This window comes from Parasteatoda tepidariorum, chromosome 10, assembly GCF_043381705.1.
Source record: "Parasteatoda tepidariorum isolate YZ-2023 chromosome 10, CAS_Ptep_4.0, whole genome shotgun sequence".
Classification (NCBI taxonomy): Eukaryota; Metazoa; Arthropoda; class Arachnida; order Araneae; family Theridiidae; genus Parasteatoda; species Parasteatoda tepidariorum.
The window spans coordinates 7974578-7990766 of NC_092213.1; the positions used below are offsets into that span (position 1 = coordinate 7974578).

The following is a 16189-nucleotide window of genomic DNA, read 5'->3' on the forward strand; positions in this document are numbered from 1 at the left end:
TTTTGAAATATCATCTCTGGAATGCAAGCAACATTTACGAACTTTCGATATTGTGATAACTATACAATTCGAATTTTGAATCAAAAAACTAATATTTACCAACAAAACCGTAAAATTTGATATTAATATATAGTTAGTTCTAAAAAAAACTTTTTTCAAAATAAAAATATACTATAAAAGGTTAAAATGAAATAGAAAAAATTAGCATTAATGCAAGAATTGTAACAATTTGTCGACAAACATTGCTGTTAGTGATGGGGGAAAATGCGTGATTGGTTGGTTTGCTGAGAAAAAATAATTTACAGATTTCTTTGAATGGGAGTTCAAAAGCTTTCAGAAAAAGAGTGCAATATAAAATCTATTATTATTAAATTATAACCAACTAATTTTTAGAGAATTTAATAAAGTTAAAAATACAAAAACATTTTGACTCATTTTGTCAAAATAGAAAAAAATTACCACTCTCAATTGCGAACAAACTTGAATCATTGTGTGAACACGGACAGAATTTAAAAACCGAATCCTAACCCCGTCTTCCACATCCACCATAATCTTTGCCTTTCCTAAATTGCACAGTCTGCATAGAGATCAAAGGTTTCTACATTTGCATGGGAGAATTTTATGTTGTATTCTAGTTTAACAGGGTTATAATGGAGCAAATTTTGATGAAAGCAAAGTAAGTTGATGATATTTTAACTGTTTGGAGATACATTTCCGTCTAAAAAATGTGGGTATAATGGATGAAACAATTTAAATTAAGAAAATTAGCAAATAATTTAAATTAGTGAAATTAAAAAAATATATAAGAAAAAATTTCCAGCTTTTCTTTAAAATTTCCAGGTTTTTATCCATATTTCCCTGATTTTTCCAGGTTTTTTCCAGTATAAAAAAAATTCCCTGATAATTCCAGGTTTTCAAGGTTTTCCAGGTGGGTGGCCACCCTGTAAATACATTTTTTCACTTTGACTCAAACCAATGTTATTTTTTGTGGTTAACAGAGAAAATATATGAATAGAATGTTGATTTATAATTTTGAAAGCATATTTTAAAAAGCTTTCTTTTCAGTACTTAAATTAAGCATTCATCCAATTAAGAAAATTGAATACATTTAAAAAAGTACTAAAAAAATTTATAAGAAATCAAAAAGATTCTTATGTAACAGTTAGTACAAATTGTAAGGCGGTAGAAAAGTATTACAATGAAATTACTGTTTAGTTGATAAAATTGACATTAAGAATGAAGTTACAAACAATTTAACATTGAAAATCGAAACCACCTCATATTAAATATTTATTGAATAAAAATGGTAATACTTATCCAATTACGAATGAACCTAGGGAGATTTTATTCCTCACTCACGGTGGCAAATAAGTTATTGATATGGAATTAGAAAAAAAGAAAAAAAAAGAAACCCAACATAAGAAAAGTATTAAAGTAAAGAAAAGTAACAGTAGAAACATAAGAAAAGTATTAAAAAACTTAAATATTCCTAAAATTTTATTCCTTAATAAACTAATTTTGGTTTTATAAAAAACTGTATTGAGGAATTTTTTGTTATGATCTTTTGCAGTTTTCTTTTCTTATGAATATTTTGTTGGAGAGCCTGGTTTAGAAATTTCAAATGTATCATAGTGAGAAAATGAGTGATGTTCTACGGATTAAATGAATCTTTTACACCCCTCCTAAAGTTTTGATAGTGATTTCTGTTTTGGAAAACAATGATAACTAATTCCTTTTCCTTCAGATTTTTAGAACCAGGTTTTTCAAGTTGCACTGACGCATACATTGAATGGCCTATATATTTATTTTACATTTAATTTCCTCATAAACAAAACCTTTATTTCAAATTTTAACAAAAATCAACAAAAGCTACAAATATGAATGCTATTTTAACACAAATCGAAATGGTTCTTATCCCTTGGAATTCGAGAACATTTGTGTCATTATCATAACGAAACTAAAGCTTACCAAAAAAGAGTGCGGAAAAATAGATTCAAACACAATGTTATTATAATATTTATTACCCAAACAGATTTTAGAAATAAGAAGAAAAAATTCTAAAGCAATTTTGAATTAATACAAGGAAGATTTAATTTAGTAACATATTAAATCTAAACCAAAAATAAGTTTTAACTTTAGTAAATTTTATCGGGGAAAAAAATTGTCTTAAAATGATTTAAAAACATAACAGTATTGAATTATTATGTTATACAAAAGCACAATCTGCTACAAAATTTAGTACAAATTATTTTAACTAATCTTGGTAATTTCTATTTTACAATTGGTCTACTTTTTCTTCAGGATTTTCAGTTTCTTCCACTATCTTGAGAAATATAAATTTTTCTCTGGACGGAACCCAACCTCACATGCAATGTTTCGGGTTAAGTTCTGAAAAAGTATACAGTCAAACCCCGCTATAGTGAACACGGTTTATAGTGAAATCCCGGATATAGTGAACGAATTGTTCGGTCCCGTGCCTTGCTATACACGTGCAATGCTATTTTTTGTGGATATAGTGAACCAAAAAAGTGAGGAAGTTGGATATAATGAACTTTTTTCTGTTTCAACTGATTTTTTTTCTTAATTTTTTTTGTATTAATTTTGAAATTTCTACTTCAAAATAAATACATATACCGATTTTTAAAACGATTTATAGAGGGGAATGTAGCGATAAGCATTTTTTCTTGTTTTCTTCTTTTATCTCACTTTCCCATCCCTAAGCAAACCAAGCAGATGTTTCCAACTCAGGCAGATGATGCACCTGTAAGGTGTCAGTGGGATCAATATGCATTTTCTGTCAGAGGGAATGAGTAATTATTCATTATTGGTCAAAGGGTTGGACACTAATATGTGTTGATAAGGCCCTCATTTCAACTCCTTTTTGCTCTCAGTTCAGTTAAAAAAATCCTGCAAACAAGTGTCTCAAATTTAACTATGGCGAGCAGTAAACGTAAAACGTTCTCCATTGATGATAAAATGATGGGCATAATCAGAAAAAATTGAAAATGGATGCAATCAAGTTGATATTTGCAGGGAATATAAACTATCCAAGTACATATGTAACATATGGAAAAATAGGCAATTAATAATTTCTGCTCATGAAAAAAATTTAGATGGCAGAAAAAAGTTGAAAAAAGCAGATCACAAGGATGTTGAAGAAGCATTACTGAAGTGGTTCACCAATCGAAGTATCTGGACAAATGTCGATGAATTTGCTAAGCGATTTTATGAGACTACTTTTATATGCTCGAATGGCAGGTTAGACAGGTTTAAAAAGCGGAATAATAGCAATTCAGGGAAAATTATCTGATAGTCAAGAAGTGTTTCCATATCTGATGTTAAGGATTGCTCATCAGCTAAAAATGACAAATTTTTTGTTGCACGCAAGACGAAGAGTAATGAAAAATAACGCATTTTTTGCTATTACATAATATTTTTCAGTCATTTATTTGAATAATGTGCAATAAAAGGGAGGAGTTTGGGAGCCATTAGTTAAATTGCTTGAGTAACGGATATAGTGAACTCCCGGTTATAGTGAACAAAAATTTCGGTCCTTTGAAGGTTCACTATAGCGGGGTTTGACTGTATATCTAATTTTTACATTGAAAATATGAAGGAAAACTTTGCTTTATCTTTAACATTAGAACTTGGAATCTATTACTTAATTCAAAAATTTCTATTATAAACTTGAATTGCTAGTTATATGAATATCATTGATAGCTCGAAAAGTGTATAGAAAAAAAGACATCAGAAAGAGAAAACCTTACTGTTTAATAATCTTGAATTTGACCTGTATTTAACACAGCTAGGTAAAAGTGATCAGAAATCTAGTAACCAAGGAGTTTATTACAATCAAACAATGGGCATGTTCTAGGGGGTGAAAACCTAATGATTGGAACCAACTGGGGACTAAAAGCTTCTATTTGGTATTCTACAACAAACTTGAATGTCTTTTGAAAAAAAAAAAAAAAAAACAGAAAATGCCTCAGCAGAAACGGCATTTAGTCTCAGGTAAAATAGTTGCTTTGCTTCACTTTGTTACAGTAAAAATAAAGAGCTTTTTCACTGGAGATATCGAATTATGGATATATTTCGCCAAATCATGATGCGAGATTTTAAAATCGTGTGAATTACGAATTGCTATGTTTGATATAAAAAGTGAGAATATGAATTTAAAAAAATCACAATGTGAGACCCTTTAAATTGTGCAAATATGAACCTTGATGTGTGATTTTTAAATTGTGTTAACATAAAATACATTGTTATAGCATTCATATTCTTCATATTCTATCATTTTATAATTGATAAATATATATATATATATATCAAGTTTTAAATTAGACTGCACATTGAACAATCATCCAGTTAAANAACAGAAAATGCCTCAGCAGAAACGGCATTTAGTCTCAGGTAAAATAGTTGATATAGTAATAGTAATATATCAAGTTTTAAATTAGACTGCACATTGAACAATCATCCAGTTAAAATGAAATACATATAATTAAATTGATAAAAATAATTAAATAACTAAATAAAGGTTTTCCTTACCAATCGTTTCTTTCCATTTGGACTTTTTTCCTCTTCAAGTTCAAAATTGGATATAGGTATAGTGTGATTCTTTTCACCCTCGCCTACACACACACACACATAAAAAAAGAAACATTTAAGTTGTTTTAAGCCAGATCAATTTTTAAAAAAAATCAATATAAAAAAATCAATCAACAAAAAAATCAATTTCAAATAGCATCAAAAATAATAAAAAAAAACAGTACATAATTTATACTATTAATTGGAAATCAATAGATATGAGATAGTGTATGATTGTTATGGAATAAAAAAACTGAACTGATTACACCTTTAAGAGAAAAAAAATCAGACTAATATCAGTAATTATAAAAAGGATTTTGAGCAAATCTAATGAACTGATTACACCTTTAAGAGAAAAAAAATTAGACTAATATCAGTAATTATAAAAAGGATTATGAGCAAATCTAATAAATATCTCCAGGATACCAAAAATTTAAAAAATGAAGTCTTAAAAAAAAGAGAGATAAACAGAAATAAAATATTTTAAGAGCTTCAAAAACTAGCAAATATTTAAAATAGAGAATGAAAAATGATCACTAATTTAGGTTACGCATTTCAATTAAGTGAGCTGCAAAATGCAAACCAATTTTTTTAATTATAGTGATTCTATAACATACCTGCCAACATTAATGAAATAAAATAACAGAAATACTGATAGTGAAATTTTTTAGGCTACAAGTAAAGTTTTGATACATCATACATAATAGAAATATATCATACATAAAAGGTAAGTCAAAAAGAGAAATTCAAAATTGGAAATAATATGAGCACTTACATTTACCACAAGGTAAAAAATATGTATATAAATCTCAATTTAAAGAAGATTTATTTGAACCATTATCTATAATTATTTAAACTATTAACACTCAACAAACTGCAGTGCACTATCTCTTGAGGAATAAGAGAAGTATTTTCGCCATCAGCAATATTTTATGACCAAATTCCAACAAATATGGAGAAATTTGAGTATATACAGGTTAACAGGAGATAGTCGTAAAATACAAAAATACAGGAATCTTCGTTTAAAAAACAGAAGACGTGGCCTGGCATGGCAGGTATGCTATAATTATACAAATATTTTAGGATTATAATATTTCAAACCCTGAGAAAGAGCATCATGCTCTAAATGAAACACAATAATATTCACGGGTAAGTGTGGCACAAAGTGTAAAGCTCTGAAAATTTATCTAGCAAAATATCAATATACACGCTTCAAAATTAACATAATTTTTTTTAAAAATATTTATAATTAAATTGCCTATGAATGAAGAATATCACACCTTTACAGTACCTTATTTAAGAAAAATCTTAGTTCTTACAAGAGCCGCAATGTTGGAATTTTAAAATCCTGTGAACCCGAATCATGATATTGGATTTTAAAATCGCATAAATATGAATAACGCTATTGGAATTTAAAATCGTGACATTGGATTTTTAAATCCCGTGAATACAAGTCATGATTTTTAAACCAAGTGGATATGAATCGCAATGCAAAACTTTTAAATTAAATACGAAAATCTATGTTTGAAATTCAAACCATGCGAATTAGATTTGGTGCAGTTCCAAATATTCAAAATGGCAAAAATTCACTTAACCAAAATAATCAATTGGCGGAAGAATCACCTATATGTAAGCGTCTCGTCAAATTAGCGAAAGTTTAAAAATATGAATTTAAGATTGCGGAATTCCATGAAAATTTTGCAACATTATAAATCTGTAAGCTATTTAAAAGACAAACTCTTAAACAAATAGACAACTCCTCGCCATTTCTATAGTTTTATTCTATTTTTTATCATTTTAATTCAATAATTAAAAAAAAAATTAAAGATATGAATATCAATATGTCAACTTTTTCAGTTTTAAACCCAGATAAAAAAATTTTCAAAGAAAGGACAAAGAAGAAGAAACTGAACATTTACCTTGATTGGACGATACTTGGTGTTCAACCCCTTGCCTGCTAAAATTGAAAACAAAAATATCCATAAATAAGTTATAGCAGTAATTGCACAAATAAAATAATTGAACAATTTAGAATAGAATATGTAACAAAAGAAAAAATTGCAGCTTTGTTTATATAGCAGAATGAAACTAAAATAACATATTTTTGTTCAGCAATAAAATTTTTTATAACTTTGCTTTTTTAAATAAAATCTACAACAATTTGTAAAATTTGAAAAAAAAATTAAAAAACTTATGAACATTCTTTTAGAGCATTTAACTAAGTGTAGTACTAATATCATAATAAAATATTCGATGAATTTTTAAATCAATATTTTTTAAATTAAATAATATAATTTTTTAGAGTTGATTAACATTTAATTAGAGTTGACTTCAATTAATTAACATATTCTACATTATCAGAAAATCCAAATTAAAATAGGATAACATTGTTGTTGTCTTCCACCATTAAGGCAGAAGGGGTGTGATTGTTCTTGTTTTCAAGTGATGGCCCAAGAAATTGAATTTTGCCACAGCTGTTTACAGGGCAGACCCATTCACACATCCATCCAATGATCATAATTTTGACCTGAACCAGAGAACAATCAACCTCCAATTCAGTACCCCAAGAGGTATTGATTTGTTATGGGACCATGGAGGAATTAGTGACTCGACAGTTGTAACATGCATCAGTCACCATTTACTTCACGGGGAGTCCTCAGTCAGCTGGATTCGAACTTACATTCTCACTAATGGATGTCCAGGGCCTTGCCAACTAGGATAATATTTAAAATATATAACAATGAAATACCATTTGATCTAAGATTAGATTTTTGTGTACTAAGATGTAATTGCTACGGTTCTAAGGAATAAACCTTAAACATGTTAATAAGTAGTGCAGAAACTATTTTAAGTTAAGAAATCAGATACACGAAATTCAATTCCTAACACTTATAAATTTTATTTCTGATAAATTCAATCTTTTGTCCCAGAAAATACAATCTTAATAGATTAGAAATACAAGTGCCCTACCAACAACTTTACCTTGACCTTAGTAGGGCTCAAAATTGGCTTAATAGGGATCCTATATGAACATGCACTGAGGAACCAATATTGGGATGGCTAGAATTTTTAATATTGGTACTATATAGGGCCAATATCGACCTATAGGGGCTGAATAATGAATATAATATATCGGGTAAATCGGACAATTCTATATAGGGCTGATATTGGTTGCGAAATAAATGGCTGTAAAATATAGGGTGAATCAGACAGTTCTATATAGGGCTAATATCGGAAAATAAAGGCTTTTTGAACCCTTATTAAGCCAAGATTCCTGAATATTGGTTCAATGAGAGCCCAAATTGTTTTGGTGCTACAGTGGTCTATTAAATATTGTAGAAAACTTACCGTCTGTTCAGATTATCATCTTCCTTTTGGGCACTAACAATACCTTTTAAAGCTTCAAGAACATTCTATAATGAATAAAAAAAAATCACATAAATTAATTTTATTACAAATCTAAGTCATGAAAAGCTCATACATAAAATTCAAAACAGTTTAATTTTTTATAATTGCAAATCGCAGTACATGGTTGTCTTAAATTCGACAGAGTGGTCCATGTGGTAATTTTTACTTCAAATCACAAATTAATTATTTTTTTTAACCATTTAAGGAATGCTAAAATATTTATTTACATCTTACTCCCAGCCCATTTTTATAATTTCAAGTTTCCAAGTATCATAGATTTTGCATAGCTAAACAAAATGTAACAGAAAATTGAACACCTAAAATAGTTTTCCTAAATAAAAAAAAAACTATCAATATTGTTGTTAAACATATATGAGTATTTTGGGAAAACATTGTGCCCAGATGTTTATGTTTATTCAGTTCAGACATTTTAAAAAAAATTTAAATCAGATTTCAAAATTATTATTTTGTTTTACATTTACCAATTACAACTCATGCAAATTGTACTAATAACGCTAAATATTATTTTGAAAAATATCTTAATTAAAATACTTGTAATTTAGAGTTAAAATTATTATGAAATAATCGTTCAATTAATCTCACAATAAATAAAATCATTGTTATTTTTGTTCAAGCCCAACACTCTCATGAACTTGGAAAGATAAAAGCCCATTTTGTCAGTTAGCCATCAAATAAAGAATAAATTAACATATAACAAGAAACATTAAAAATTTTTTTTTTTTAAAAATACTCTGAACAAGACTTTTTTATTATTATAAACTTCAGATTTAATAAGCTTTATAAAGTAATCTACTTGTATCTAAATAAACATAAAATGGGTACAATTTTAACATGCTTATCAAACTAGAAACTATTTTTTTTATGGAAAAAACGTGAAAGCAACAAATTGATCCACATGAAGTCTCTTTTTTTTGTACTTTTTTCAATCTATTAGTCATTTTGAACACCAAATAATAATTTGCAACTAACTTCAGATATAACTTTTAAAATCAATGAAATCAGATCCTAAGGAGTATATTTATAAATTATTTTGAAGAATATTTTTGACTTAAATCAATGATTTCTAAAAATAAAAAAATCAGATGATTTAAATCAATGATTTAGAAAATAAAAAACATGATTTAAATTGCAATTTAAATCACTGGTCAAAATTTTGAGTACTGAACATGCTTATGTTACTTTGCTTGCTGTTTTTTCACCCAAGAAAGCTGTTTGTTTTAAAAGCAATTTAAATTTCTATCTGTCTGTTCAGTATTCTGTTTCAAATATCAGTGAAATGCAATTTAAGATTACTATTCCCCAATGTTAAAATAAAGACTTCATAGAAGACTGTGAAACATTATCACAATAAAGTAAAAACTAGGCATATCATTTTACACATTGTTATACACACTTTTGCTCTGCAATATTTTAGTCGCTTAAATATACTGCTTTTATGTACTTTGATTAAAGTGTAAAGACTGGAAATATAGCATGTCAAAATTATGAGTTTTAAAAAGTCATCTTCTTCTTTTCTTTAAAATATCCTTCTTTAATTACAAAGATAAAACTTATCAATTTTTCAATTAGGTTTACAAATTATATTTAAATACAATATTATTTAATTACATTAAAAATGGACACTTGTGCAAAACAATAAAGAGCTAAATTACAATCATAAAAAATTATTTCACTTTACAACAATCATATTTTTCAGTGAAAGAAAAAAAAAAAAAAAACTACCAATCTTTTTGATTGGTTATGAAAAAGATGGATTAGTATTCATAAAATGTGGAAATAGCTTCAAAATCATATTTTAAAAATATGAACTTTAAAACAATTCAGAAATGTAAGTAATAAATTCAAATAGAAAATAAAATACCTCCAAATGATAAATTTTCTGTTTTAAACTATTTGATTCTTGTTTATTTTCTTGCAGTTTTTCCATCAGACATTTGGAATCCTAATGAATAATAACAATTAATTCTAACAAAATATTGAACAGAAACAATTAAATAATCACATGTCTAATGAAAATAATTAAAATCGATCTAGGATATATTTGAACTGGATCATTTAAGGATGAAAGTGTTTGTTTTATGTTAAAGTTGTAAAAAAGTCAATGCATAAAACTGTTCTTCTTCTTTTCTTTTTTTTTGCAGTTGAACTTTTATTTTAAGAGACATATTGAGCAAAATCAAACACAAAAGAACACAATACAAAGCTTATATATCTACACAGATTTAAAAAAAAAAAAATAGTTGCAAAAAATTATGATTTTCTTTTAATTGTATTTATTTGATTTAAAAAGATTCTTTTACTAAAATTAAATTTTTTGATTTCATTTTTTTTTTTTTAATTTACTAGCCAAAACATCTGATAAGATATATTTATGGTACTTAATAATTATTTTAAAATAATATCATAGCTAATATAGTTAGCATTCCTTACCAAAATGGTTAAAATAATTATTTAAAACTATTCATTGAATAATAAGATCAGAGTTATGTTTTTCAAGCTAACTTGCTAATGAATGTTAAACTATTTATCAATTAGATTACAAATGAAGAGTAAATTAGCTTAGATCAGAAAATATAACTGAAATTTTTTTTAATTTTAAGTTACTACGGTTAATATAGAGAAACTACATCATTAATAAGTTTCCAAGGCATAGAATTTCAAGAAGTATAAAATTATAAAAATGTTTCTTTTTTTGCATGCAAAGTATTTAGTATAAATTTAATAATAGAAAATTATGATTTAAAAGTTTCATAACACTCTTATCTATATTTAGTCGTATTTTTTTAAAAGTCTATTTTGAAATATAATAATTTAAAAGCATATCCTTCTTAATATTTCTTGTCATTATGAAATAAGACTAAAAAAAAAAAAAAAATCACACCCTAAATAATATATTTTTTAATCATATTGCATAAAAAATATTTTGTACTTTAATTAATAATTTAAAAAATCAGTTGATTTAAATCAATGCTTTTTTTAATAAAAGGGATATGAATATAAATAAATATAATTTACATGTATATCTCTTTCACTATTTCGTAGTAAAAAACCTTCACTAATACTAAAATTAAACTTTTATAAAATCAGACTCTAAAGAATGTGTCTATTAACTAAATTATACAAAAAATATTTTATACCTTATAATTAAAAAAACAAAAAACAGCTTGTTTAAATTAATGGTTTTTTCAAAAAATATCAGGTGAATTAAATCATACCAATTCTGACAATAATAAGAAAAAAAAACAACATAATTAGGTGAAACCAAAAATAAAAAGTATTTGGAACCTTGTTATTATTGAAATCTAATACAATAAACTTTGGTAAACAGAAAAATTTAAAGCTATAAAAATATAATACAAATTTTATAATAATCACAAAAATATGAAAACAAATTTATAAATTATGGATGCTTAACATGCAGTCCTTGGAATGGTTTATACAATGACTCTTAGCTTTTAGTCAAAATTCAAAAATTTATAAATTTTTTTCTTTGAAGTTTTCTTATAATAGCTAATAATTTGAGACACAAATTTGAAACACTTTTGGAACTTAACACTTAAAAGAAAAACACATGAATTGTTTATTTTAAAAACAAAAAGTGGATCTTTCTGCGACTGAGGAAAGGAATTATGAGGAGGAGGCGATGATCATAAAAACACAGCAGGTGATGGGTGTGAACAAGTTTTTCATCCCCTGGTTTTTTAAACTCTTTTTCTGACCTCTTACACCACTGTAGTTAGCGATAATAGTAAAGGCCATCAAAAAAGGCAACCTGCAGTTTTATTTAGCTCAAAAAAATAAATAAATCATACGAAATCTTCCACGGTAGTTTCAGTAGATTTAACAAAAAAAGGATTATAAAAACACTCATGTGTCAGATACCAACTTTTATGAAGGTACATGGGACACTTTATTTTATTTGTCGTCTTGCAGTTTCCAATTTTATAAACACAGAATTACAAATATAACTTGGTTAACAGTTAAAGAAATAATAGTTAAAAGCAAAAATCATGAATAAATAACACAAGCACTCAAATTTATCACAGATTTCAATATCAAAAATTATTTCAATAAAAAGAAGAAAAATGATGTATTTACCATTATTTGAAAGAGGATGATGTCGCTCTTTTACTTGCAAAAATGATTCATATAGACTACTGAAAGTACATTGATTATTAAAATATGTATTGAAACTAATTACACATTGAACTAATTAACCAATAATGAAAAATAACTAATGAAATTTAAAACAGCTTAAAAAGATTAATAAAAAATTTTCAGACATGAAAGAAATAAAAATCGTAAAACTCAATGGAAGCATTATCCATTTTAATCTCCGAATGATGCAATGCGAAGAAAAAATTACAAAAGCAGATATAATTATCCCAAAATCACATATTTTAAAATAATTAACAGTATTATAAAATCTTAGAAATTTTTTGCATTAATATCTAGTATACATTAGAAACTTAGCACAATTATGAAAAATTTTGACAATGGCAAAATGATGCTTGTCGCCAAGGCTGAAATGACGCTTTATGATTGCAGTCAAGAATTCATGTAGGCAAAAACATAAAAAAATTTAACCTGCAAATGGGAAATTTATAAATATACCTTGAAAAATGCATATAAATAAAATAAAAAACCCATAGAATCTAGGCAAATCTACAACTGCATATTGCAAACTTTATCGTCATCCCAAATATTGCTAAATCCACAGTAGAAAAGCCACAACATCTTTTTCATTAGTCGCTTAATTACCCATTGCGGTAAGATTAACCCTATTTTTCTTGTGGGCAATCATTGTTTTATAACATTGACCTTCCATTCCTCCCAGAGAGATGATTTGGTACTTACATACTACCACAACCACACCAATTTTAGAAATACCGTGAAAAAACTGGCAACCTGAAAGGTACCAAAGTAGCAACTATAAGCTTCTCCTTTCGAAACACTTTCCTACCTTTCTATGCTCGTTAAAACTGTTTGATGCAATGACAAGTGTAAGTATAGGAATGTGAATATAGGATTAACCAACTAGTGAAAAAGATGTTGTGGCTTTTCTACAAAAATACATTTTGACTTTTGACAGACAGTTGGGAACAGGAAATTGGTTCGAGTGAAACAACATTTATCCAGTTAACAATTGTTTTATTATATTCCTTAATTTATAATTTTTCTTTAGTATTATTTTCCTTAATTTTTTCATTCATTCCAGGGTTGGGTTTTTGACATCAAAAAGTGGTTTTTGACATGACAAGGGTATAATACTGGTTTAAACCGTCAAAAACCCGTCAAAAATGACAAAAACTGAAGTTTGCCAAGAAAATATATAAACTTCAAAACTACCAACAGTTGCCATGCATTAAATTGAAATTTAATTATACTATAGGTAATCAGAACGTTTTAAAATATTTTTTAATTAAAATTAAGGTAAAATAACAGATTTAAAATCTCAGAAATTTATATTCAAATGCATGTGCAGAAAAATTTTGCACAAAAATTTTTTAAATATTTATATTTTAAAAAAAAAAATTTTTTTTTTGATACTTAAGAAAATTAAAAGTTTATTACTATGCATTTTTGACATATAAGGAACATATAACTAATATTTATAAGGAACTTACAAGTTATGTTGTATAAATACAAACTTGATATAAGATACAAGTGTATAAAAAATTTTTTTTAATGTTATACCGAATATCTTTATTATCCAGTATGTTAATTTGAATTTAAAAGTAGTTATATTTGTGAATAATGATAAATATAATTCATATTGTTTATTATATTTATTTATAATTATTACACTTATCATTTTAAAACAATTTTTATCTCTTAATTTTTTTTTCTCCACTTGTATTAAGAATACAAATAATGCATATCTTGAAAGCAAGAAGTAATTATTCAACAGCTGAATATTTAGATATTCAACAAAACTATATAGTATTCAGCAAAATGAAATTCACAAGTATTTGGATAAACTAAATTTTCAGCATAGTAAATGAATAGGCTGAATATACTGTAAATCGACACTAACTACTCTGTGTATTTAACAGAAAGCACTTAAATTTGTATTGTCTTATGTTAAAAAGATTATTAAGAAGATTTAAAAGAATATTAAAAAGATTTTTCTTTAAAAGATGTCTAATGTACAAAACTGCTAATGTTTATCTTTAAAAATGTCTAATTTTTAGTATAATCTATACTATACACTAAATTTGGTTATAAATAAATTTCTTAATAATATCACTGCAGATTTTCAATAACACATGAAAATGAATACATAATATTACAAAAGATGTGAGCTTTCAAAAGTACAAGATTTTGGTTACTATTCAAAATATAAGTGTTTCTTCAAAATTTTAAATTTATTTTTTCTAGAACATATTTAGAAACACTATCCTTTATAAAAAATATATAAATTTTATGTATTAATTAAATTTCACATATGAATACAGGTTTTTGACATTTTCGACATTTTTGACAGTGAGGTTTTTCACGTGACGGTTTAAACCATGGTTTAAACTGTCAAAAACTGTAACATGTCAAAAACCTGCCAACCCTGATTCATTCTCTTATTATATTATTTACAATTGTATTAGTACTTATTAGAGTTAGTTCTGAGGCCATCCATTATTTTTTTCTCACAGCGGCTGTTATGTTACAAGACCAATATGGTTGCGATAATACATTGATTTTAGCAATGAATTTAGTTTTCAATTAATCTCTCTCAACAAAATGATATTCGATTCCAGATCACCACTTCTCCATGCATAGAAAAGTTCATAAAGTAACTCACTCTATGTGCCATTCCTTTGCTCACGATACATAAATTATTAGATACTCTATTGATAAATTCTACTCATATGACGACAATTATCTTCCAGACTATAAGAAACTGTTATAGAAGTATTAGGTTTCTTTTAACTCAAGTGGAAGTAATCTAATTCAAATAATAGTAATAATTTCCAAACTATTTAACAGATTATTTTTTAATAAATGAAATCTAAAATGCAAAATTGTAAAAGAAAATTTAATGGATTTCTAAAGAAATTAGAACAACTTAAGCCTTATTCAATTTTTAATCTAAAGTAGTTGGCTCAAGTGTAGAATTAGTGGGCCCCTTGGTTTGGCAATAATTTTCGTTGCTTTGTTGAAATCCCATTTCTGGTTACCATGATCTACTTCACAGTGTTTTTTTCCAATGGTATCATTTTCGGGTGTTTACCTTTATGCGATTGGTTCCTGGTTTGTTTACAGAGATATTCCTTAATTCGTAAAGTGCCGAAAAAGAGAAGGGTCCCTGAACAATTACCTAATTATGTAAACTATTACCTATTTAAACTATTTACTTATGCAAGGGAATATTTCCATATCGCCATCTGCCACACCAACTACAGTAGCCAAGGTTTCATCCGTGCTGGAAGGTATCTGCTACCTGGGTAAAATCCAGTTTCATAATTTTATGGGGGATATTTCCTTACAAGGTGCCAAATAGATTATAAACTTGATATGTTTTTTTTATAGAAAAAAAAAACATGTAGATATTTGCCCGGGGGAAATTTTCACATCGTGATCTGAGGCAAAATAATCGCCGAGTATCTTTTTCTGGGCAGTGCTCCGCGAAAAACTTAAAAAAAAAAAAAAAAATANACTCTTACAAAAAAATAAATAAATAAATGAATAAAAAAAAAAAAAAAAAAAAAAAACATCTCAGAAAGGGACCAACTTGAAAGGTATAACTCCTAGTCACCCTCCGGCATTGTTTTTTCTTCTTTTTTTAAAAAAAAAACTAGCAAGTTTAAAATCTATTTAGCAATTTTAGTTTGCCTAACAGATCACGATACGGAAATATCCCCACTATGGGTCATACCTTTGGAGTTGGTCCCTTTTTGTGATGTTTTTTTTCTTAGTTTCTGAAGTCTTGCAAGACTTGGCGCTTATTCGGCCACAGATAAAGAGATACGGAAATCTCCCCCAAGATTAATAAGAAAAATATAAAAAATATTTTACCGCAATAACTTTGATCAAGACAACTTTTAACAATTACAGACAGCAAGTACAAAGAGTTCGAATTCCTGACCGCTGACTGAATCGATTTAGGCGGTCTATTTCTTTTCGATTCAAGTCGTGAGTTTTTATTTTGATCATGTTGCCATTTGAAGAATATAAA

At 26.8% G+C, this 16189-nt stretch overlaps 1 protein-coding gene across 7 annotated transcripts in view; it reads right to left on the reverse strand.

The window, feature by feature from the left end:
- Positions 1-16163, reverse strand: part of LOC107447759 (uncharacterized) — a 34436-nt gene extending 18273 nt beyond the window's left edge. The window contains exons 1-6 of one of the 7 annotated variants that reach the window (XM_016062790.3): positions 16030-16163; positions 12115-12173; positions 9878-9958; positions 7936-8000; positions 6507-6541; positions 4549-4631 (exon numbers count right to left, since the gene is read on the reverse strand). In XM_016062790.3, the coding sequence (XP_015918276.2) occupies positions 4549-4631; positions 6507-6541; positions 7936-8000; positions 9878-9958; positions 12115-12117 (267 nt within the window). In that variant the 5' untranslated portion in view covers positions 12118-12173; positions 16030-16163. Of the gene's footprint in view, positions 1-4548; positions 4632-6506; positions 6545-7935; positions 8001-9877; positions 9959-12114; positions 12174-15889 lie in introns of all 7 variants that reach the window. The other 6 variants (XM_016062764.3, XM_016062780.3, XM_071186131.1 and 3 more) reach the window with 6 other exon arrangements.
- Between the last annotated feature and the right edge of the window lie 26 nt (positions 16164-16189).